General features: G+C 48.6%; 1 protein-coding gene across 4 annotated transcripts in view; it reads right to left on the bottom strand.

Moving 5' to 3' along the window:
- Nucleotides 1-21,681, bottom strand: part of NECTIN2 (nectin cell adhesion molecule 2) — a 32,520-nt gene extending 10,839 nt beyond the window's left edge. For 2 of the 4 annotated variants that reach the window (XM_072607947.1, XM_072607949.1), the window contains exons 1-6: nucleotides 21,357-21,681; nucleotides 12,991-13,371; nucleotides 11,899-12,195; nucleotides 11,548-11,665; nucleotides 10,278-10,426; nucleotides 5,026-5,185 (exon numbers count right to left, since the gene is read on the bottom strand). In XM_072607947.1, the coding sequence (XP_072464048.1) occupies nucleotides 5,026-5,185; nucleotides 10,278-10,426; nucleotides 11,548-11,665; nucleotides 11,899-12,195; nucleotides 12,991-13,371; nucleotides 21,357-21,408 (1,157 nt within the window). In that variant the 5' untranslated portion in view covers nucleotides 21,409-21,681. Of the gene's footprint in view, nucleotides 1-5,025; nucleotides 5,186-6,180; nucleotides 7,025-10,277; nucleotides 10,427-11,547; nucleotides 11,666-11,898; nucleotides 12,196-12,990; nucleotides 13,372-21,356 lie in introns of those variants that run through there. The other 2 variants (XM_072607946.1, XM_072607948.1) reach the window with 2 other exon arrangements.
- Between the last annotated feature and the right edge of the window lie 1,856 nt (nucleotides 21,682-23,537).

The raw sequence follows: 23,537 nt of genomic DNA, 5'->3' as shown, positions 1-23,537 counted from the left end.
CAGTCTCTGGGAGAGCAGTGGGAGCCTGTTGGTACTTCGTGGACCACCTTGGACTTCTGGCTGATCTGTTGTGCTGTTCTGGGGTGGAAGTTGCTGTAATTTTATTGGATTCCTGAGCACTGCTGAATCTGGTGTGAATTACAGGGTGTTGCTTATGGGAGTTGGGTGGTCTGCTTCCCATTTAGGTAGTCATCTTGACTGGAATCCTGAGATGAGAATACAAGATGGTGCCATGCTTTATTATATGTTGACTATAAAAATCTTAGACTTGGTAGAACCAAATGCCACCTGAAAGACTCTCTTCCAACCAAGTGTCTCCCAAGTAAATATAAACATCATGTCAGATTCCTTGAAAGATATTGCATAGAGATGAATATGAACTTTTGACCATTATCACCAGGTGAAGCATATTATGAGGTGGCTTTCTGGGAGATCTGATTGAAGAGATCAAGGTGAAGAGAATTTCCCTGTTTCCAGATAACATTGTATTGGTTGTACTAAACAGAAGTGGGGAAATTGCGACCTCAGGGCCACATGTAGCCTTTTAGATCCTTGGATTTGACTGAATTTGGATTCAGTCGAAGGGCCACACTCGAGGACTTAGAGGGCCACATGTGGCCTCAACCTCAGCTTCCCCACCCCTGTACTAAGAGAAGAAATTAATATTAGAGTCTAGGGAAATCTGCAAAAATGCTGATTGAGACAGTAGATTCAGCAAAGTTGTAGGGTACAAAATAAAGCCTCAAAACCCAACATTATTATGTTATATAATATATAATATAATTATATTATAATATATAATATGTAATATAGTATGTATTATATAATAATAATGATGATAAAAGGCAAGAAACATTAATATAAAGAGAAATCATGTTCCAAACAACTACAAAATGCATAAAATATCTGGGAATCACTCTACCAAAGCATAAGAAGAATTTGCATAGATTCAATTACAAAGTGCCCCTAAAAGATATGAGGAACTTAACTGGAGGAATGTTCATTGCTCATGTATAGGTTGTGCCAATATGATAAAAATGGCAATACTACCAATACCAATCAGATTACCAAAGAGATACTTTACAGGATTCAGTAACATAACAAAGTTTTGTTTGAAAAAATAAAAGATTTGGATATCAAGGGCAATAAAAAAGGTAGAGATGAACTACTAGACTTCACTTTCACCAAAATAGATAATGCTTTAAAAATTCAGAAGTAGATAAATAGAAAACATAGGTGATGGGGAAAAAAATGGACCTTAAAAATCCCATATATAATAAATTACATGGGAAAGAACTCTGATAAAAACTGCTATGGAAACTGCAAAGGAGTCTGACAGAAATTAGTTTTACAATGCCATTTGTATTCCATAATACATTCTACTTAGCTATGGATCTTAATATTCAATATCATAACATCAAGAAAAAATGAGAAGAGAAACAGATTAGATTACCTTTCATAGCCATGGGTAGGAGACATTTATAACCAAACAAAGGATAAAGAAAGAGAGATGATTTGATTACATGAAACTTAAAAGTTCCTACCCAGACAAAATGAATGTACCAAGGATAAATGAATCAGTCAAATGAGGGAAAAAATCTTTGTATCAAAATTTTAAAATAAGGGTGAGATATCTAAGACCATTCCCCAATAGTGAAGTCAAGGGATATGGACAAACAGTTCTCCAAAGAAACATTACAAACTATTAATAACTATGTGAAAGGATACTTTAAATCACGAATGAGGGAAATGCAAGTTAAAACAATCCTCAGGTTTCACTTCACACTCTACAAAGGGACAGACATAAAAGACGGGAGGTCAATGTTGGAGAGGTTGTGGAATGATAGGCACATACAAGCATTCTGGAAAGAAATTTGGAATTAATTAAATAAAGTAACTAAAATATTCATCTCTTTAGACCCAGAGACTTTACAACTAGGTTTATACTCCCAGGAAGTCACTGATAAGAAAGTTCTTACATAGTAAAATGGTTATACCAATATTTTTTGTGACAGCAAAGAAGTGGAATGTAGATGTCCATCAATTGGGAAATGACTAAATAAATTGTGGCAAATAAACGTAATGGAATATTACTGTGCTGTAAGAAAAGATGACCATGGAGAAGCATGTGAATACATAAACTGATACAAAGTGATGTAAGCTGAGCCAAGAAAATAATACACGGCAGGCCTGCAACAATGTAAGTGAAAAGAACTACTTTATGTCTTTAAAAATAATTATCTGTTGTATGTGTATTTAAAAATAATACTTGTGACTCTCTGGAACATGGAGGAAGGGATAGTGAGAGAAATTTTGGTTATGTAAAAAACAAGGCATCAATAAAAATTTATTTTTAAAAAAGTGGGACCACAAAAGGAAGCATTTGAACAGAAAAGAAATTATTGCAAGAAATCCCTGGATGAGATCGATAATACCTCAAAAGAATTTGGTCTCATTTCTTCACAGGAAGAATAGATTGGTAAAAAATGCTCGTTTTTGAGACTGTCAGAGGCATCTGAATGGAAACCTAAATGTGCTGGAAGATTTGGGAAAGACACAGAAAATGGACAGTGGTTTGGACCTACAATTTATAAATACAACCAAATGGATAACATTACATTTTAAATCAGAGCTCTGGGTGGCCTGCAGGGATCCTTATGTATAGTGTAGTGGCCCCCATTTCTGTATGAGTTTGATGCCCTTGCTATGTAGTATCCAAAGAATGTTTTAAAAGGGAGGCCTGCTTTGAGAGTTGTGTAGGAAAATAACAGGCTCCGTGTAAAGGCCCATAGAGAACAATGAAATACAGGATGTTAAAGGATGGTGTAGAACCCAACAGGAAGCTCATGCCCCCCTGCTGGGAACAGCTACATTGCTAATATCATAATATTCCCTGATGTTATTTATAGAGTGCTTTTAAGTCTGCAAAGTACCTTCCATACATTATCATAGGACACTCCCGGGTATTCTCGCTTGCTTAGGAAATTAGGTTTCAGAGAGGTCAAGTGATTTCCCCAGGGTTACACAATTAGTGTCTGGGGCAAGATTGGAATGAAAGCCATCCCAGCTTCCCAGTTCTATTAGATTTGGTGTCACGTGTCCAACAAGCTGTGGAATAGCAACTTTCAGTGAATTGGGTGGATTTCCCAAAGGCCCATGGAGAGGGTTATACTGGGGGCAAATCAATCAGAAGCAGTCTCTGGATGGATGTCAGAGACACGAGCTGATCATATTAGAGGATCACAGAATGATAGCAGGGATCTTGCTCAGCCCCCAAAAGAATCCTCACCATACCAGGCTAAGCCACATTTGAAAACGTCCAACGAGCAGCAGCCCTAGACCTTCCAAAGTAACCCATTCCATTTTGAAATGGCCCCTCTGAAACCTCCACCTATTTACTATTCCTGGCATCTTCCCTCTGGGGACCAATGGAACATCTGATCCTTCCTCCACATGCCAGAGCCTTGAATGTGGGAATCGTATCCCATCTCCCTCAACCCCCTTTCCCCAGTCTCCTCTTTTCTAAGAAAGAAAGAATAAGGAGCAAACAGATAGCCTTTTTTCTCCATTGCTACCTATGCGATGTTAGACAATCTGATTATTCAGAATCCTGCTGTGGAGGATTTCTAGGAGGATGTGGATAAGCCTCTCATAGGATGGAAAACTGTGAGTGGGTCATGGTCTCCACTGCAGGAAAGAAGATCCTCAGTGGTGAGCTCCAGCAAAGCACAGCCTACCTCCTGACTTGAGACCCAGTAGACATCTCCACCCGGATGTCCTATTGCCAACTCAGCACATCCAAAACAGAAGTTACTTTGCCCCTGAACTCGCTGTCTTCCCTTCTGAAGGCGCCACTACCCTACCCACCCAGTCTGTAACTTCAGAATTGGCCTTGGTTCTTCTGTTTCTTCTCACCTCCTCAAAGCAATCTGTTGTCATGTCTTATCAACAAAATCACCATATCAATCCCATCTGTTCTCTTTTCTCTACTCCTACAGTTGAGGCCTGAATCACTTGGGTCTGGACTACTTCAGTAGCTCATTTTCCTCTCAGCTTCCAGAATTTCCTCTCTCCAAACTACCTTCCACAGAACTAAGAAAATAGTCTTTGTAAGGTTCAGGTTGGCCTATCTTACACTCCTCTGTCCCCCCCAACCCCCCATTCAAAAACCCTTTAGCAACTTGGCTGCTTCTAGCATTAAATATAAGGCCCCTGCTCTGGTCCTCCAGTGTCTCTCCTTTTAAACTTTTATTTCACGTACTTCCTCTCCCACAATCTCCATCATAGCCAACCTGAAGCTAGTAGTCAAGCCCTCAACTTAACACTGCAGCATACAAGCCATTTCCTAGTCCTCCTTATCTCCCCGAAGGATTCTTTCAGGTTACAGGGACTTCTGTGAAGTCCCCAAGGAGTCAGTGTTTTCTTCCTCCCCCACATCACCTTGCATTTCCTCATCTGTATGGATGCTGTATCATCTCAATAGAATGTAAGTTCCAGGAAAGCAGGAACTTTTGAGTTTTGCCTTTATACACCCAGCTCTGTCTTTTTAACAGATATTTGTTGTATTGGACCTCGAATGTCAGAGTTGGGAAGGTTCCTAGAAACCAGCCCGGATCTACCTCATTCTGTACTGTTACTGCTGTGTTGTTCAGTAGTGTCCGGCTCTACGTGACCCCACTGACAAAAAGGCCAAGGACTTTCTTGGCAAAGATACTGGAGTGGTTTGCCATTTTCTGCTCCATTTTACAGATGAGGAATTGAGGTAAATAGGGGTTAAGTGACTTGCCCAGATTCACAAAGCTAGTAAGTGTCTGAGACTGGATTTGAATTCAGGCCCAGTGCTCTGTCCACTATCACTACCTGCCATTTTACACTAGGGGAAAGCAAAGACAGAGAAGGGAAAGAGACTTGCCTGAGGTCACAAAGGGTGTCATTCTTAGAACCAGGGCTGGAAGCCACCAGGGCTCTTTCTACCATACGTCAGTCCCCCTTGCCCCCTTTTTACTTTCCCTTAGGGTCACTCACTCATCTACTTCTTCTTCAGGCCTTCCTCGTAGCTCTTCCTCCTTGCGCTGCTGCCGGCAGATCAGGATAGCAGTGGCAGCCACGGCCAGAGCAATGATTGCTGCGATGATGCCACCAATGATGCCACCAGTGGCACCAGCACCCGCTGTGTTGGGGGACTCTGCCAGAAGGAGAGAAGGAGAGTGAGGTGGCTGTGGTGGGGGAGGGGGCACCGAGGAAGGCTCAGTCCCTCCTCTCCCCCAGTACACTTATCCCCTTCCCTAGTTCTGCCTTGGCTCACTGGGTAACCAGAGGTTTCACTTACCCTCTCTGCTCCTCAATTTCCCCACTTGTAAAGTGGACTCGACCATCTCTAACATGCCAGCTTGGCCAGTCTATGCTCTTAGATGTCTTCCCAGCCTTGTCATTTAAATTTCACTTTAATATAGAATACACCCCAGAACTGCCTGTGTGACTCACCATTTGCGACCTTCTTCACATCATCTTCTGGGTTCTCCCCAATCCCCCTTCCCTTCCTCTTTTCCTTTTACTTATAAAGCCAGGTCCTAAAAGGAAAATCTCCCTTCCCACCACCCCCCCACCGCCATCCCAGGAGCTTGAGCTAACAGAACCTTCCTGTCCTGAGGTGAGTCACTGAAAGTCCCCTCATTGCCACCACCCTGGCATGACTCAGGAGAGAACAGAAAAGACAAAGGAGGGATAGGCTGAGCAGTTTCTGATGCATGTTTATGAAAGGGGAGAGAGGATAGGAAACCACCACCCTTCTCAGGGATCCAGCCATCTGTCCTCACCCCCTTCATGGACCCAGGAGTCTGGACCACCCCATCCTCCCAGCCATCATTCCTCCAGCAACTCAGGCATCTAACCACTCTCCTCTTCCCAGCAGGTCCTATTTTCCTAAGAGTTCCAGGCATCCTTTCCCCTCTTAGGACTCCAAGTTCTGTTCAAAGAATCAGCAGTGACCCAAATGTCTGGTCCCACCATACACCTCCCTCCAGACATTCAAGTCCCCACCCTCCCTAACTCAGGGATGTCTCCCCCACCCCCAGAATCTAGCCCCCCCAACCCTCATTCAGGGACCTGGAGATCTGTTCCGCTCCCCACAACCCTCTCCCCCCCCCCCACCTTGGGAATGGGACAAATCACAGAACTCCCTTTCATTATTCCTCAAAGGTCCTTTATTGAACCCTTGGGAGGGGGATGGATGTGTTGGGGGAGGGATCCTATATGAAAATATAGTCTCTTTGAGTCTCCTCCCCAGCCTCCCCTGGGGGGGACAAAACAGAAAGGGTGATCGAAAACTCCCCTTTTATATCCTATTTTGTTTTGAGAGCACAGGAGGTAGAGAAACCAAGTCCAGTGTATTAAATGTGCCCCCTCCACCCTCTCCCCCGCTTTCCCAGGTCCCAGACAGGCCCCGCCTCAAATTCCAGGAACCAAGGGGTGGCAGATGAGCTCCCATGTCTTTCCAGTCTGACCAGCCCATCAAGTGTTGCCCTCGGTTTCGGATCCCTGAGGGAGGTAGGAGGAGGAGAGGTGTATGTGTGTGATTGCTTGGCCCTAGTCCAGGAGGGTGTGCATGATGACTTGAGCCAAACTCAGGTCTCTCCAGGGGAGTGAGAGGTGGGTATATCCTGGTATCACACATAGACTGCCCTTCGGGAGATGAGGGAGCCATCCAGCTGGGACTCCATGTCATCCTCTGGCCCTGGCTGAGGCAGCATGAGCCCTCCCTCCTCCTCCTCCTCCTCTTCCTCCTCCTCCTTCTTGGGTGGACCAGGGGCTTGGGGGGCCCAGAGAACTGGACCTCCATTGCCGAAGACCTGGGTCTTGGGGTCATAGGAGCCACCAGCTCCTCCTCCTCCAGGACTCTTCCTTCTCCGTCTCCTCAGCAGAATGAAGGCCATGGCCCCCCCGGCCAAGAGCAGCAGCAGCAGGGCCCCCCCCACGGCCCCCCACACCACTGGACCTACATCTCCTGTTGAGGCCCGGGGGGTGTCTGGGGAGAGAGAAGGGGTGGACAGGGGGGAGAGAGAGAAAAAAAGGAGACAGGGTCAGGAGGGAGAAACAACGGGACATGGGAGCACATGAAGGAGAGGACATGGGGCCTGGGGAAGGAAAGGAGGTGACTGGGACTGAGAAAAAGGAGAAAGGGGATGTAGGGTGGTAGAAAAGGCAGGGAGCAGAGACTATGAGGTGGGAGAATGGAGAAAGAGAAGAAAGTCTAGAGGAAGAGAAGGCAGGAAAGAGGAGAGGGTAGATTTGAAGGGAAGAAAGGTAAAGGTAGGAGGGAGAAAACTTGGGGGGAAGGAGAAAAGAGATGTAAAAGAAGAATTGGAGGAAAGAACAAGAAAGGGAGAGAGCATGGGGAAAGGGGTTAAGGAGAAGGGAGACAGCACAGGGGTGGTGGAGAAGGAGAGAGAAAGAAGATGGCCCCAGGAGCAAAAGAAGTCATGACACAGCAGGCATGGATTTTGAGGGAGGAAAAAGAGAGAAGAGAGATGGGGCTGGGGGACACAAAGGGACGGTACAATGTGGGTAATAGGAAAGGAGAGTAGGAAGAGCCCTTGGCCATCACTTTCTCCCAGAGAACCTTGGGAGCACTATAGCTCCCCTAGTGGGGGCCAACACTGTTGCTATCACAGTGCCTCAGAGGGGTGGAGTTTTCCTGAAGTGACAATAAATCAGGATGAGATGTGGGATTAGAACCCAGGCTTCCTGTGGTCAATCCAAGTCTCTTTCCACTGCGCTAGACTTTTGGGGAATGGGAAATATATACAAATGCTAATGGAATGAAAAGGGAGGAGACCACCAGGGGGAAGATGAGGAGGAACAGAAAGGATAAGGCAAGCAGAAGAATGGGAGGTGAAGGAACAGGGATCATGGATCCCAATGTTGGGAAGAGGCAGGAGGGACGTTGGCGTTCAGAACTCACCCGCTCCCATAACATGCAACCCATAGTGAACCATTCCTTACCCCATCCCCCAATTCAGAGAGCCAACAAAGATGCCACCTAATCTGCCATATCCAAATGATGGCTGAGGAAAACCCTCAGACACATGAGGCAGGGGCATGTATGGCCCTGGGGGCAAGTATGACCTTGGTTCATGTCTCCGGATGTAGGGAAGGGGGAGGGAGGAAGGGAATAAACACGGTGTTTGCCATGTATGTGCTAAGTGCTTTATGAATAATATCTCTAATTTGATCCTCACAACAACTCTGGAAGGTGGTAGTTGGGGAAACTGAGGCAAACAGGTTAAGTGCCTTGTCCAGGGTCACACAGCTAGTAAGTGTTTGAGGGTGGATTTGATCTCAGGTAGTCCAGACTCCAGGCCTAGTATTTGGGACCAGCTAGCCTAGTTTGGCCTGTGCCTGGGAGTTGTCAGAGGTCTACTTGGTCCCTAGAACAATAGGATTGAAAACTGGGAGAGACTTTAGAGGTTCTTTAGTTCAGGCCCCTTATTTTTAGAAAGGGAAACTGAGGCCCAGAGAGATGGAAGTAATTTTCTTCTTACAGGTGGTCAGTGGCAGAGCATTTGAACACAGGTCTTTTAGCCACTGTCCTGGGTTGTCTCCCCTGGGTGCATGCATCAGCTGCTCCAATCTCTCCCTTGCAGCCTGTCTCACTCTGACCAAGCCTACAGAGAGGAAAGGATCCAGTGCCACCTGCATCTCCTCTAGTATTTCTAAGTGAACCTCTCCTACAAGCAGGGCCATTTGGGTAGCTTTCACAAGCAGATCTCTGAGACCACACACCACACTTAAATTTAACCTGCACTCTCTAACATTTTCTCCATCACTTAGTAAATCAAATCCTGTTGTAGCATTTGCCAGTTTCTAAGGGCCAGTCCCTGCAGGGTTTAGGTATCCCTGGGCACGTGTCTGTAGACGGATTACTCTATTGCTGGATTTCTACAGGGCAGCGTATGGCTGGGTATGTGGATGTATCATGCAGGTCAGTGGGAAGCTCTAGCTACTGAGGGTGGGAACTGTCCTTTGCTCCCATGTGCCCCAGCATGGGCATGATGACACATTAATGTGGGTTCACTGATGCCATCCGTCTTTAGCCCTCAGAGCCAACAAAGTCTTTATTTTAAGGAAAAACTAGCCTAGTCGGCATCTGGGAGAGACTTAGAATATGACTGCTCTCATCGCAGGGTGTGTGTGTGTGTGGGAGGGATGGTGATCATCTTTCCATGGTATATCTGGGAGGGTATACCATTGTGACAGCATTTCTGAATAAATTTATATTTCTGTGTGTGTATGTGTGTGTGCATGTGCGTGTGTGTGTGTGTGTGTGTGTGTGAGAGAGAGAGAGAGAGAGAGAGAGAGAGAGAGAGAGAGAGAGAGAGAGAGAGAGAGAGAGAGGGAGAAGAGAGAGACAGAGAGAAAGGGGAGGGAAAGGAAAAGAGAAAGAAGAGTTTTCCCAAGTGAGTCTCTGTGGGCATGTTGGCATTTTTACTTGTGTCTGTAAAACTATTTCCTTGTGGTGTGCCTGTAATGCAGTTTCTGTCCCTTTCCCATAATGAATCATTTTCACTTAGCACCTCCTCTGTGGTCAATTTCCCCAGGGTGGGCCTGAGCTGAATGCAGCCCCTGGGGCAGCATGGTGCTGGGTAAAGAACCCTGGGCATGGAGTCCTAGGCCTGGGTTGAAATCCCACCTCTGTTCCATACTACCAGTGTTCCCTTGGATAAGAGGCCTCAGTTTTCTCCCCTATAAAGAGGAGGGGGCTAGGCGAGATGCTCCTAAGGTACCTTCTGGCTCTGAGGGAAGCGCACATAAGAATCTGCTGAGACAGAGGGAGAGAGAGACTCAGAGGACTTGTGAAGGACAGGCACTGGCTCAGGGCTGGACTGTTGTTACATTTTTAATGCTCTTTTGCTGTCAGAGCTTCTAGGAAGTGGGCCGGGGCAGGGCTGTGGGGGAGGAAAGTCAGTCCAGTTCAGTGCAGCTCCAGGCCTCTGAAAGCCAGGCCAAGAGACACAATGAATCTCTAAACCAGAGGAGAGGGAGCAGGGTGGGGCAGTGGAAGGAGGGGTAGCCAGTGAGTCACGGGGCCTGGGTTCCAATACTAACTCTAGCCTTGGTACCTCTGTGATCATGGTGACGATGTTGTGAGTGTCTCTATCTGGCATTTTGAATGGCATCTCTGAGCACCTTGCCTCCCCCTCGTCCCACCTTTCATCCCTATAGCCCCTCCAAGCTTCAGGCTTCAGGGTGAAGGCTCCCCCCTCCCTGGGGCCCCTCACCTCTGACTCGGATGGTCTGCTCAGCACGACCGGTACCCACTGCATTGGCAACACTACAGATGAAGGTGGTGTTGGCTGATTCATCTACAGAGCGAATGATGAGCCGGGGTCCTTGGGCCACAGCTGTCGGGGGGAGCAAGCCCATGGTTCTAGAGTTGGGGGGAAGAGAGGGACTTGTGAGTGTCAGCTCCTGTTCACCTTCCTCTGCCTCAGGGACTCTAGAATCCAGGGCCCCCCCCCCCCCCCAAACCAGGCATCTATCTGGTCATCAGGTCCTGCCTTCTCAGGCACAGTCTCCTCTCCTCTGCAGTGACTCAGGTATCCCTGCCAAAGCCCCAGATCTTCTGGGGGGTGGGGAGGGAGGGGGTCTTTGATATTACTAAAGCTGCATTAACAAACATTTAGAGAAGAAAACTTTGGCCACCAAGAAGTACCAGCCCAGCTTCAGCCAGAACTGCCAGTCCCAGAGTGAACCTCATGGCCTTTTGGGAAAGAATAACCAGACACAGAAACCAAGCATTGGACCATGGAAAAGACAGAAAGATAGGATTACATTAAAGCAGAGGAGTGTGATGGTAAACTCATTGAGTGGTGGGGCAGGAGGTCTCTAGGAGAGCGCCCTAATGGATCTCTCCTTGGCCCAGGGCTGTCTGTTATTTGTGTAGAGGAAGAGATAGCGGGCAGATGGCACTGGGAAACGTGGACTGACAGAGTAAGGAGACAAAAATGCCTTAAAAGGCTGGAGTCATAGATTAGTGTCCTGTCCTGGGTCAAAAGAAATCAGCTTCACAAGTATAAGATAAGGGAGACCTCCTTAAGCAGCAATCATTACTCTGAAAAAGATCTGGGGATATCAGTGGACTCCAAGCTTCCTATGAGTCAATAGCGACACAGAGGCCAAGAAGGCTAATGGCTCCTCCCTGGTAAGATCCCACCTGGAGGATAAGGGTCAGTTCTAGGCACCAGCTTTAGAAAGAACATTGATAAGATGGCAAGCCAATAGACGATAGCTGTCCTCCAGCATTTAAAGGATGAGTTGACCCATGATGGCCCCAAGAACAATGGGGGGAAGTTACAAAGAAGCACATTTTGATGTAGTAGAAGGGAAAAGATTTCCCAACAACCATCATGAAGTAAGATGGGCCACTCCTTTCTGCGGATCTGCCAGCAGAGGCTGAAGAATCAGACATGGGGGCTACTGTCTAGAGATGGGAGTTGAAACTGGGCAGCAGGTGCCCCCTCCAGCCCACCCCCATGGGTCAGGACTCACGTGCTCCACTCGTAGGTCGTGGGCTCAGGATTACTCTGGGAGTCACAACTGAGGGTGGCCTCAACTCGACCAACAAACCAATTGTCATCGTAGCCAGAGATAGAGACTTCTGGGGGGTCTAGGGGAGATAGTAAGGAGAAAAGAAGGGTATGGGCTCAGTATCAGGATGCTACTGGGAAGCAGCAAGGAGAGAGGGGCTCAGAATGGTCAGGGAGGGGACACTCTGAGATGGACAGTACCCAGGGCTCAGAGTAGGAAGAGACTGGGGAACTCATAGAGATATTATCCACCAATTTCTGAGCCTCGAAAAGATGGGAAACAGGGAGACCTCAGGAAGAGCAAGTTACTCACACTTCACAGAGAGGGTGAGGGGAAGCAGGACAGGTTCCGAGAGGGTCTCGTGCTCCACCTTACAAGTGACCTTTGCCCCGTCTGCTTGAGAGGTAGGCACCAGGGTGAAACGGCTGGTGACGGTGTAGGTGCCAGGCAAAGGCCCTGCTGTTCTTGTCTCCGTGCCATCACCCAACAGGGGAGAGAACCAGGAGATGCGAGAGGGGGGACGGCCCCCAGAAGAGACACACCGGGCCATGGGCACTGGGTCCGGGCCCAATGTCACCTCTTGGGACTCCGCATGGTTCTGGGGCTCAGCTGGAGGACAAAAGGAGAAAGAAGTATCAAGGCTTTGATCTTCGCATTTCCTACCTCCTTCTGTTCCAGATGCTGATGAATAAATGATTGAAAAAATCTTTATTAAGCCCTTATGTACAGGCGCAGTGTCCCAGTTTCTAATGCTGCCAGGCCCAGTAGTACTTAAAGGGTCCTCAACACAAGTGAACACAGAACAGTGTGACTGGGCCAGAAGGCTCTCAGAACACATACATCTGGACTGAAAGAACTCTGGGCACCTCGTACACACACTATTCTTTGCTGTAAGAAATAGGGACCCCCTGGACATGACAGGGCCTTAGAAAGGGCCAGGAGACATATGTGCTCACTTTCCCTCAATGAGAATAGCTGTGTTTGTTGACATCTTTGCAAATTCAAGGTCTGATGTGTTTTGAGGTTTGACCTGAAGTGATATAGGCCAAGTTTATTCCATTTTGCAAAAATTACACTTACCATAAAAATTCAGCCAGGTAAGTAAAGTTTAGACTAAGCAAAACCATAAAACTGCTTTTATCTATCAAAACACAACATCCAGTATTTTGTGATCCATTTGGTGAAACTTGTGACATCCTCTTTTGAAAACCACTGGTTTGGAACAACCTTTAAAACTCAAAAGATTAGGACCTGGAAATGCAGACCAGACCTCATCCTAGGTGAGAGGCTCACTGGAACAAGGACCATCAGAGCAGAAAGGGGTCTTAGGACAGAAAGTCAGGGCTGGACTAGACTCTAAAGCATGGGTGTGTGTCCATCCCTCCCAGTGCCATGCCCTCTCACCCAGCACTCGGAGCCAAGTGGCTCCTTTGCTGCTTCCCCAGGGAAAGGTAGCAAACTCGCAGGTATAGTTGGCCTCATCCTCAGCCCGAAGTCCTTTCAACAGCAGGGTGACATCCCGTAGCTCTGCCTCAGTTTCCCGGGAGTTTCCAATGACGAACGACATCCGCTGGTTATCAGGCTCTGAATTCGGGAAGCTGGCACCGTGTGTGGGATGGAAGACTGCCACACTCTGGCTGCCCCCGTACCTGTCCCAACGGAGCCACATTACCTGGGACACTCTAATTTTACCTTCCCCAGACTGAAGGTGGCAAGGAAGCTTCACTTCACTTCCCAGAAGGCCCCGAACCTCAGCTGGCACCTGAACCTGGACATTCTGGGCTCCTGGGGAGGAGAAAGATGGTAGCATTGAGGGGAAGCAGGGTCTAAAGTGAGTCAGTGTTGGAGAAGATACATTCACTTCTTGAGGCAGTTAGCATCACTCCTACGTCTAGCCTGGTGCTAGCCACTGACTACAGGAGACAGAAGACTGACAGATTCAGACTTCAAGTTTACAGAACCCCCCCATCGATAAACATTTATGAAGGTCTGCTCTTAGTTCTTATTTAACTTCCTCATTCTACAAGAAGGTGAAAATAGGGCCAAGTGAAAGGGCTTTGCTCAGGGTCACCTAGCTAGGCAGCCATCTGATTCCCATCCGGTACCTCCTCTACTTTATCCCTTTCTATCATACTGTGGAACAGTTAACTCAGCCCAGTGGGGGAGACAAGAAGCTCCCCTCACCTTCCAGGGAAAACATGGCTGCACATAGGCAACTGGTGCTCAGGGAGCTCACACAGGAGGTGAGGTCAGGGGAAGGAACCTCTGGGAAACAGGGCAGTCAGAAAAGGATTCCTTTAAGAGTTGGGAGCTATGCCCCAATTGATAAATGGTCAAAAGATATACAGACAATTTTCAGAGGAAGAAATTAAAGATATCTATAATCATATGAAAAAATGCTCTAAATCACTTTTGATTAGAGAGATCAAATCAAAACAACTCTGAGGTACCACATCACACCTATAAGATTGGCAAACATGACAGAACAGGAAAATGATAAATGTTGGAGAGGATGTGGGAGAGTTGGAACACTAATTCATTGTTGGTGGAGTTGTGAGCTCATCCAGCCATTCTGGAGAGTGGTTTGGAACTATGCCCAAAGGGCTACAGAAATGTGCATACTCTTTGACCCAGCAATATCACTACTAGGACTGTATCCCCAAGAGATCATAAAAATGGGAAAGGGTCCCACATGTACAAAAATATTTACAGCAGCACTCTTTGTAGTGGCCAAAAACTGGAAATCAAGGGGATGCCCATCAATTGGGGAATGGCTGAATAAATTATGGTATATGAATGCAATGGAGTACTATTGTGCCATAAGAAATGATGAACAAGAAGACTTCAGGGAGGCCTGGAAGGACTTATATGATCTGATGCTGAGCAAAAGGAGCAGAACCAGGAGAACTTTGTGCACAGCAACGACCACAGCGTGCGAGAGATTTTCTGGTAGACTTGGAACTTCGTAATAACGCAAGAACTTAAAAAAAAAAAAATTCCCAATGGTTTTCTAAGGCAGAATGCCTTCCACACTCAGAGAAAGAACTATGGAAGTCATTCACAGAATGTAGCAGATCATGTTTGTGTGTGTGTGTATTATGGTTTGATTTGTTACATGATTTCTTCCATTTATTTTAGTTTGCCTACACAGCATGACTATAGTGAAAACATATTCAATAGGAAGATATATGTAGATCCTATATAGAATTGTATGCCATCTTGGGGAAGGAGGGGGGTGGTGGAGGGTAGGTGTCGGGGGGTAAAAATCTAAGTTTTATGGTAGTGATTGTAGAACACTAAAAATAAATAAATAAAATTAAAAAAAAAAAAAAAGAGTTGGGAGCTATGGGAAAAACAGTGGGATGCAGGGCCTAAATCTGAGAGGAAGAGAGAAGATAGCCCAGTTTCATTTCTCTTTGTGTTCTTCCAGGATCCAGGCATCCCGATCCCCAGCCCTGCCCACTGGCAAGAAGCCTGCAGGCTGAAGGGGAGGGCTTCCATGGGCCAGGAAGGGTGTGGGAGGACCCAGGTGACACCCATAAACCTGTCACCAGTTGGGCCAGGGCCTCAAGGCAAGGGAAGCTGATGTCCCTGGTCTCCCCCTCCACCCCTATCTCTATTGCGTTGCCAGGCCAGGGAAAAAGGCATAACTTGCCAAGATAAGATCTGGCAACCAGTCCAGAGAGAGAAGCAGGTGTGGGGGTGAAGGTTGGAGACCTGGGGGATAGGGATGTTGGAGCCTCAAAGGGGTGAGAGACTGGGGCCCCAAACTCCTTTGGTCTTTGATAAAGGAGTTGGGGGATCTAGGTCTGACTTATTAAGAAGAGAGGCCACACAAGGAGGCCTAGACCTCTAGGTCCCTAGGGAAGTGGGGACTCAGAATTCTGGGTCCAGGAAGGAGCAGGGAGGCAAGACGCTTGGGTCCCCGCCAGACTGGCTCCAGGGCCCCAGGTGCACAGACTGTCCCTCCCATCTTCCTAGTAAAATGGGGTCCCCCTCAGGGGTGGGGCAGGATGTAGGCTGAGCTCATTTAGCAAAAGTGCTTTGAGATCCCTTAGCTGCTTCTGGCTTAACCACCTCGTTAATTCATTAATTGCCAATAATAAGCATACTCCTGCCCCCGCAGCGGAAATCCGGGACAGAGGTGGTGTGGGGGCCCAGTGTGGGTCCTCATCTGTCCCAATCATGTGTCTCTGTGCTTCTGTAGGGCCCCCATGGCGGCCAGGTCCTAATAATACCGAAAATAATAATAGCAGCCAGCATTTGTATTATACTTGAAGGTTTACTAAGAATCTGACACAGATTATCTCATCTATCACAGCAACTCCATTACATAGGTATTCTTATCCTCACTTTAAAGATGAGAAAATGAAGACAGGGAGAGGTTGAGTGACTTGCCCAGCGTCACACAGCTAGGAGGCAGGCGTCAGAGGCCAGGCTCCAGGCCCTGGTACTCTATCCATGCACTTATTCCCCCCTCCCCACCCCTTCTCTCAGCTGCCTCAGGCCTAAGCCTTCTGTCACTGTCTCTCAAGGGCTAGCTACTTTGTTCCTTTTTCATTTCTGCCACCCCAAGGATTTTGTTCTGTTTCCATCCATCAAAACTTCTTCTCTCAGAGAATCATAGATTTAGACACAGGAGGGACATTGGGCCATCTACTCTAACCGCCATCTTTTTCCAGATGAGGAAACTGACGCCCAGAGATAAAGTCACGTTGGCCATGATGATCATGGAGGTAGTGAGGAGCAGAGTAGGGGTTTGACCCCAGGGCCTGGGAGTCTGTGGCTACCTCTCCTTCCACAGACCCACCCTGCCTCTCCCTCTCCTCTGGCTGAGGGAACCTCAGGGTTTCCCTTGTCTGTTTCCCTTGGCCCAGCTCTCAGGGGCCTGGGCCTGGTGGTTTCCTCCCCCACAGCCCTTCCCCAGCCCACTTCCTAGAGACTAGGACAGCAAGAGCTTTAAAAATGTAACAACAGTCCAGGCTTGAGCCTGTGTCCCTGAGTCCCTCACTGTCTTCTCTGTGACAGACTCCCCACAGTGCACCAAGAAGCTAACCCAGCTTTCTCCTGGCCTCGTCTTTAGATTATTGTTGTCCAGTAGCATCCAATTCTCTGTGATCCCACTTGGGGTTTTCTTGGCAGATACTGGAGTGGTTTGCCATTTCTTTCTCCACCTCATTTTACAGATGAAGAAACTGGGGCAAATGGGATTAAGCGACTTGCCCAGGGTCATGCAGCTGGTAAGTGCCTGAGGCTGGATTTGAACTCAACTCTTTTTAACTCCAGGCCTGGTGCCCTATCCACTACTCCACCGAGCAGCTCCAGCCTCTCTATCTCACCTCAGGGGGAGAATAAATCCCACACTTCCAATCTCACCTCAGGGGGAGAATAAATCCCACACCCTTTCATCTAACACTTAACCAAAACCCTGAGGGTCTACCCCTCCCAATGGATGTTTGTTTTTGACTAGATAAAGAGGCTGTTCTCTGCCTCAATTCTAACCTAGCCTTAATCACTGAATGAATGTTGCCTCAGTCAAACAGGTTAAAGACCTTGGTTTGAAAAGGCCAAGGTCCCCCACTGCATTCAGGGCCATCTCCAGTAGTCCTGATCTATATCTGGCCACCTGACCCAGAGGCTCTGGAGGAGAAAGTGAGGCTGGTGACCTTGCACAGCCCTGCCTCCTTTCAATCCAATTCACCTGCATGTCATGACATCACGGTCCTCTTTGAGAGCAAAGACGAAGAACAGCAGCTATCAGGCACGTGTGGGGAAAAGGGGGAAGTCAGCCAGTCACAAACAGTGATTGAGCCTACATGGTGCCAGTCAGTGAAGCCAAAAAAGGCAAGACAGTTCCCCCTGCTCTGGAGGAGCTTAGACTCCAAGGGGAGAGCAAAAGGGATATGCCAACAAGCTATAAAGAGGGAAGACACAAGAATTAAGAGGGGTTGGGAAAGGCTTTCTATGGAAGGTGAGATTTTTAGTTGGGATTTAATGAAGCAAGGGAAAAATATAGCAGGGATTGAGAGCATTCCAGGCACTGGAGAACAGCCAGAGAATGCCTGAAGTGGAGAAATGGAGGGTCCTGTTCATGAAACAGTCAGGAGGTCATTGACATTGGATGGAAGAATTAAGTGTCAGGAAATAAGGTGTAAGAGTGTGTGGATGTGGATGTGGAGGGTGGAGAGGTTTGGAAGGGTTCTGAATGACATTCTACATGACGGGGACCACTAGTTTATTGAGGAGGGGATAACCAAGTGGGAAGAGGAGTGAGGATGATAAACAGAGAGAAGGGACCTTTGGAGACTATTATTGTTTTACAGATAAAGGAACCAAGGACTCATAGGTGATAAGTGACAATGGCTGTGATTTGGATCCAGGGCTTCCCACACTCTTCCCCCAGCAATGTGCTGAGGACATCCTCCTGAGGGACCATGTCTGTTGGGGGTGCAAGCATAGTTTGCACATGAATACCGTGCGTGCTCTCAGCCCCTAGCTAATTAACAACAGGTGTGCTCAGACCACGGACCAATCTCAAGGGTGGGATGCTCTCCCCAGCAAGTTTCCCACTGAGAAGAGGTGGAAAGACACAAGATATCTCGTGTTTCATGCCTCAATCCCCAGCTGTTCCCTGGGGGGTCTCATGAGAACTCTGAGGTTTAGAAGTCCTCACTTTTACCTGCCTGAGACTGTTCACGTGAAAACTGAGCTTACACCCCCAACACATGTCCAGCCCAGGGCCTGTGGACAGCAGCCACACCACAAGGGCATTGCTCATGGTAGTCTCTGTCCAGGGCGATGCAGAGTGAGTGCTAGGTAAGTGTGCTGAGGAAGAGGAAGTCCATGAGGGAGAAATGGAGAAAAGAGCTAAGGGGAAAGAGGCAGAGAGAAGTAGAGACAGAAACAAGAGAGAGACAGGGGAGGAACAGGTCAGAGAACACCAGAAGCTGGGAGGGACTGAAGAAGAGCCAGGAGGAAACTGAAGAACAGATAGTGTCAAAGCCAAGGAGGAACCTTAGAACATGAGAACACTTGTACCCCTAGCGCTCAGCAAAGTGCCTGGCACCGAGAAAGGGATTGTCCATAGATTTGCCTTAGGGACCTTGAAGGACAGCATGGGGCAAACCCTGGATGTGGAATCAGGAAGATTTGGGTTCAAATCCCTTCTCAGACTAGCTGTGGGACCCCAGGAGCAGGTGACTTCATTTGTATGCCTCACTTTCCCCATCTATACAATGGCGTCTGGCTAGATCTAAGATCTCTTCTGTCTCAAAATGTATCTTGATAACTCACCTCGCCCCACTTTCTTCACTCACTGAGAGTGAAAAGCCAAGGGGAGGCCCTTATCTTCTCGAGTAAGTGAAGACGTAAGGGAATGGAGGCTGGGGAGAACCTGGGGCTGTTTCCTGACCTACCTAAGAGGAAGAGGAAGAGAAAGAGCACTGAGTTGGTGGCAGAGATCAAAGAGATAATAGAAGAATATGCTGAGATAGGTAAGTTGCTTTCTGACTCTAAATATTTGACACTATGATTTTTAGAACAGAGGTCAGGGCTGGAAGGGCCCTTAGAATATGGAATGTCAGAGCTGGGAATTCCCTTAGAAAAGAAAATGTCAGAGCTGAGGGGGCTTTAGAACAGAGACTGTCTGAGCTGGGAGGACCCTTAGAACACAGAATGTCAGAGTTGGGAAGACCCTAGAACAGGGCATGTCAGGGCTGGGCCTTCTGCACATAGAAGGCACAATATAATTGAAGACAGAACTTTAGTTGAGTCTAGAGGTAAGAATGAGAACTTGCTAAATAAGATCTCTCCTACGTACCCACCAATCACCTGCTGCCCTCATCACCCCTACCCCTGGACTGTTATAATAATCGGATTGGGTGGTGGGGGTAGTGGCTGCTGTCTCAAGTCTCTCCCCACTCCAGGCCATCTTATATCAGCTGTCAAAGTAATCTTTCTAGAGTGCAGATCTGATCACATCATGCCCCCTTTTAAGAAACTCCAGTGGCTCCCTATTACTTCGGGATCAAAAATAAGACTGGCTGTTGGCATTTAAAACCCTTTCGAAACTGGCTCATTCCTAGCTTCCTAGTTATTTGGGTAACTTATTCACCACTTCCCCCAATCTAGGATAATGGATTCCTTCTCTCTTCTCTAAAGCTACATCTCTCTAGACTCAGTGCATTTTCACTGATCATCTATCATGCCTGGAACTCTCTCTCCACCTCCTGGCTTCCTTCAAGTGTGGGCCAAAACCCCACCTTCTTCCAGAAGCTTTTTCAGTTCCCCCTTCATGCTAGTCTCCCCCACCAGTTTATCCGCAATTTATCCTGCCTATAGCTTGTTTGCATGTAGTGATTTGCATGTTATTCCCCCCCACCCCCTTTAGACTGAGCTCCTGGAAAACAGTGACCGTCTTTTGCCTTTTTTTTTTTGTATTAGCATTTAGCACAATCTGGCACATAGTAGGTCCGGAATTACTGACATGACAGGTAGCTGAGCTAGGTGGAACTTTCCTTCCACTCAGGGTACCTCTGGCCCAGCCCTCCTCCACCCAGGCTGAAGATAAATAGCTGGGTCAGTCACCTGAGCGGGAAGGAGGGACTACCTGCATAGCCACCCCAGCCCCTCCCCCCAGCCTGGGTCTCCCGAGCTAGGAGGGGGGCGGGGCAGAGGATAAAGGCCGCCCCAGACTCTTCCCCCCCAGGCTGTCTAGGACAAAGACGTCCGGGGTGGGGAAAGGGGAATAGGAAATAATGCCCAAAGCCAAGGAAATCGGAATAACCCGGGGGGGTGGGGGTGGGGGTGGGGGACTGAGCCAAAAGGGAGGGGATGCGGTGGGGGGGCGAGGTCTGGATACTCTCGATGAAAGTGAAACCCAGGAAAGTTGCAATGGGAATGAATAGACCAGCGTCCGGCCTATCCCCGGCTCCGCTGAGGAGTCCTCACTTTTCCCCAGCGGTTCCCAGACAGCTTCCAAATCTAGGAATTCGAGCATCGTATCCCACCCCTCGACGGAAGCCAGGTGTCTCCCCCCAGCCCCCTTAGAAGGCCCATGTGCCCAGCCCTCCCTGTCCGGTTCTTCAGGAATCTGCTCCAACCCCCAGCCCAGCCTTCTAGGAACCCTGGAGTCTAGCCGACGCTGGCGGCGAGGGTGGGGGTTGGGGAGGGGGGGGTGTAGCTGGAGGCTCAGGTGGGGGATGGGGAGGCCAGACCAAGGAGTGCCGATGAATAAGGGGAGGGATCTACACTCGGACATAGCTCGGGGACAGAGTGGAGAAATGATGGAGAAACGCAAAGGGAGGAGGGGTCAGACGCCAGAGACGAAGGGGAGGGAGGAGGAAATAAGGGATGGGGAGAGAGGTGTGAGGAGTAGGGGTCCTCAAGGCTTAAGATGCTACGTGGGGTGGGGGTGGGTGGGTCGCGGGAGAGTGAGAAGGACCCAAATGGCCTATGTAAAGAGGCGCCTGAGTCCCCCTAAAGCGAATGAACCAGGGTCATGGGAGCGGAGGATAGAGGGACGAGGAAGCACTCGAAGGGGTAGGAAGGGGGGAAGTAAGGTTCTCCTTGGGTCAGGGGTTGGGGGGAATAGCTTGGTCTACCAGAGTCCAGGGAGAGCAGGGGAGGCGAAGGCAGACGGGTGGGGCGGGGGGGTGGGGGAGAGTAGGGGATCGCCCGGGGCCCCTAGGGTGCGGAGTGGGGGCGGGGGAGGATGGGACATAGCGAGGGGCCTGGGTCTCGGGAGGGATCGTGGCCCCTCAGGTCCTTACCGGTCTCCAGGAACAACAGCAGTAGCAGCGGGAGGGCGGTGGGCCGGGCCATGGGCGGCCCGGGGCGCTGGGCCCGGGCCAGGGAAGGCTGCGTGTCCGTGGGTTCGGTTCCCCGGGCTACTCCCTTCCAGCTGCGAGGCCCGTTCTCGCTCCACTCGGAGCCTCGGCTCCCGCTGGGGCAGCTCCGGCCGCGGACACCTAGCGGCCTCTCTGACGTCACCGGAGGAGGGGACCCTTCCCCTCCCCTTCCCTCCGTCCCCTCCCCGCGTTCCGTCCTTTCCCCACCCCCAGCCAAGCCGGGCTCTGGGAGCTGCTCATCCCGGTTGCTCTCTGAACTCTAGTCACGCCCCCTCCAGGGCCTTTCCCTCCTGGACCACACCCCTCGGTGGCCCCGCCCCCGCCGCCAGGTTTCCCCACTTGGCTGGCTCTGGTTTCTGCCCTTCCAGGCACCATCCCCTCCCCTCCCCGGGTCTCCTTTACGCGCCCTATCCCAAGGGTTTGTGCCTCCTTCTCCCAGCCCCCACGAGGTTAGGGACGCCTTCTTCAGGCCAGAGTCTTACTCGGCCTCCATCCTTGCTTCTCGATCTAGGTCTCTTGGTCTCTATATTTATTTGTCTCAGTCCACGCGACTCTGTGTTATTCTTTGTTTCTATGTATCTTTCTGGGCTGGTCTCAGTCTGTCTCTCTGTGGAATGGGTGTCTCAATGTTCATTTCTCCGCTTGTGTGCCTCTGTTTTTCACTTACACCTCCATACTTCAACGGATGCGAGATCTCATCTGCTGCTTTCATTTCTTTCATCCCTGCGGAGACATCCCATGTTTACCTCTTCTTCTTTCCAAACCTGAACCCTACAGACCCCTTCCAGTTGTTCCAGTTCGCTAGGATGTAGCTCATTCGGACCAGTGACAGTCATTCCTTAAAGGCGTCTCGCTAACGTCTCCCTGCCCTTAGCTTTCAAATCTCAGTCAAGCATTTTTGTTTTCTCCTTAATCTAAAAATGACTCTTCTTGTCAGAGAAAGCAGGAACAAAAGATGCTAATCCTATGTTGATCAACACTAGTAACTCAACCTTCCGGTCCCTTCTTTTATCTTCCTCATTTCTAACACAGCTAAAAAAAAAAGGCCTTTCTTTTGGTCCAGAAAACTCTCCACTCATCCTTAGCTTAGTCTAAGCCAGGGATGGAGGAATCTGTGGCCTCGAGGCCACATGTGGCCCTTTACGTCCTCAAGGGCAGCCCTTTGACTGAATCCAAACTTCACGGGACAGATTTGTCAAAGCACAGATCTTGAGGAACTTGAGGGTCACACGTGGCCTCGAGGTCACAGATTTCCCACACCGGGTCTAAGTTTTGTGTCTCCTGATTAGATTCTTCCAGCACCATGTCCCTCTTTTAGATCCAAAAGAGTTACTTGTCTTTCCTCCCAACTTATCAGTGCCATAAGATTTTGAGCTGAAAGGGGCCTTAACGATCCACTCCTCTGATTCTTATTTTATGTTGGGGAAACCGAGCCCTGGAGAAACTTACCCAAAGTCCCAAAGGTAAAAAACAGCAGAGCTTGATTTGAACCCAGGTCTTCTGACTCTAAATTTGTCTCTTAAAAAAAATAAGTTGGTCAGTGAGTTCTCTGTCTCTCTGAGGATATATGTGTCTCCTATATTTGTGAATGTCACTGTTGTCTATCTATGTTGAATTTTTTCCTTCCTTCTGAGCACAGTGTGGGTGCCAGCCACATCCTCCATGCTGCCAGACCTAACTCCCACCTCCCCAGCTGGGAGTCTGCTCTCACTTCTTGACTATCCCTAGAGTCCTGGACCGGCCCCCCCCTCTACTGCTCCCCTCATTTTGTATTTCCCTAGAAAGTTGTCAGAGTCCAAAAGGCCAGCCTTCAGATCTGGCCTTGTTTACTCCATGTGTGACCCTCACTAAGTAATTTGACCTTCCTAAACTTCAGAAATTTCCACACCCATAAAATGGGATGATAATTATAACACATGTCTTGCTGGGGTTAGTGAGCGTCAAACTTCAGATAATTTCTATCAAGACTTTAAAAAGCTTAGAGCTCCAAGTTAAAGCCCTCCCCACCTCACAGAAAATAAATAAGCTTGTTAGTTCCCTCAACCTCTGGACTGTCACTTCCTTTCTGACTTTGCCAGGATAAATGTTTGTTGAACTGAATTA

Source organism: Notamacropus eugenii, chromosome 5, assembly GCF_028372415.1.
Source record: "Notamacropus eugenii isolate mMacEug1 chromosome 5, mMacEug1.pri_v2, whole genome shotgun sequence".
NCBI lineage: Eukaryota > Metazoa > Chordata > Mammalia > Diprotodontia > Macropodidae > Notamacropus > Notamacropus eugenii.
The sequence above is the reverse complement of the archived record's forward strand: the minus strand, read 5'-3'. Positions and strand labels throughout refer to the sequence as shown.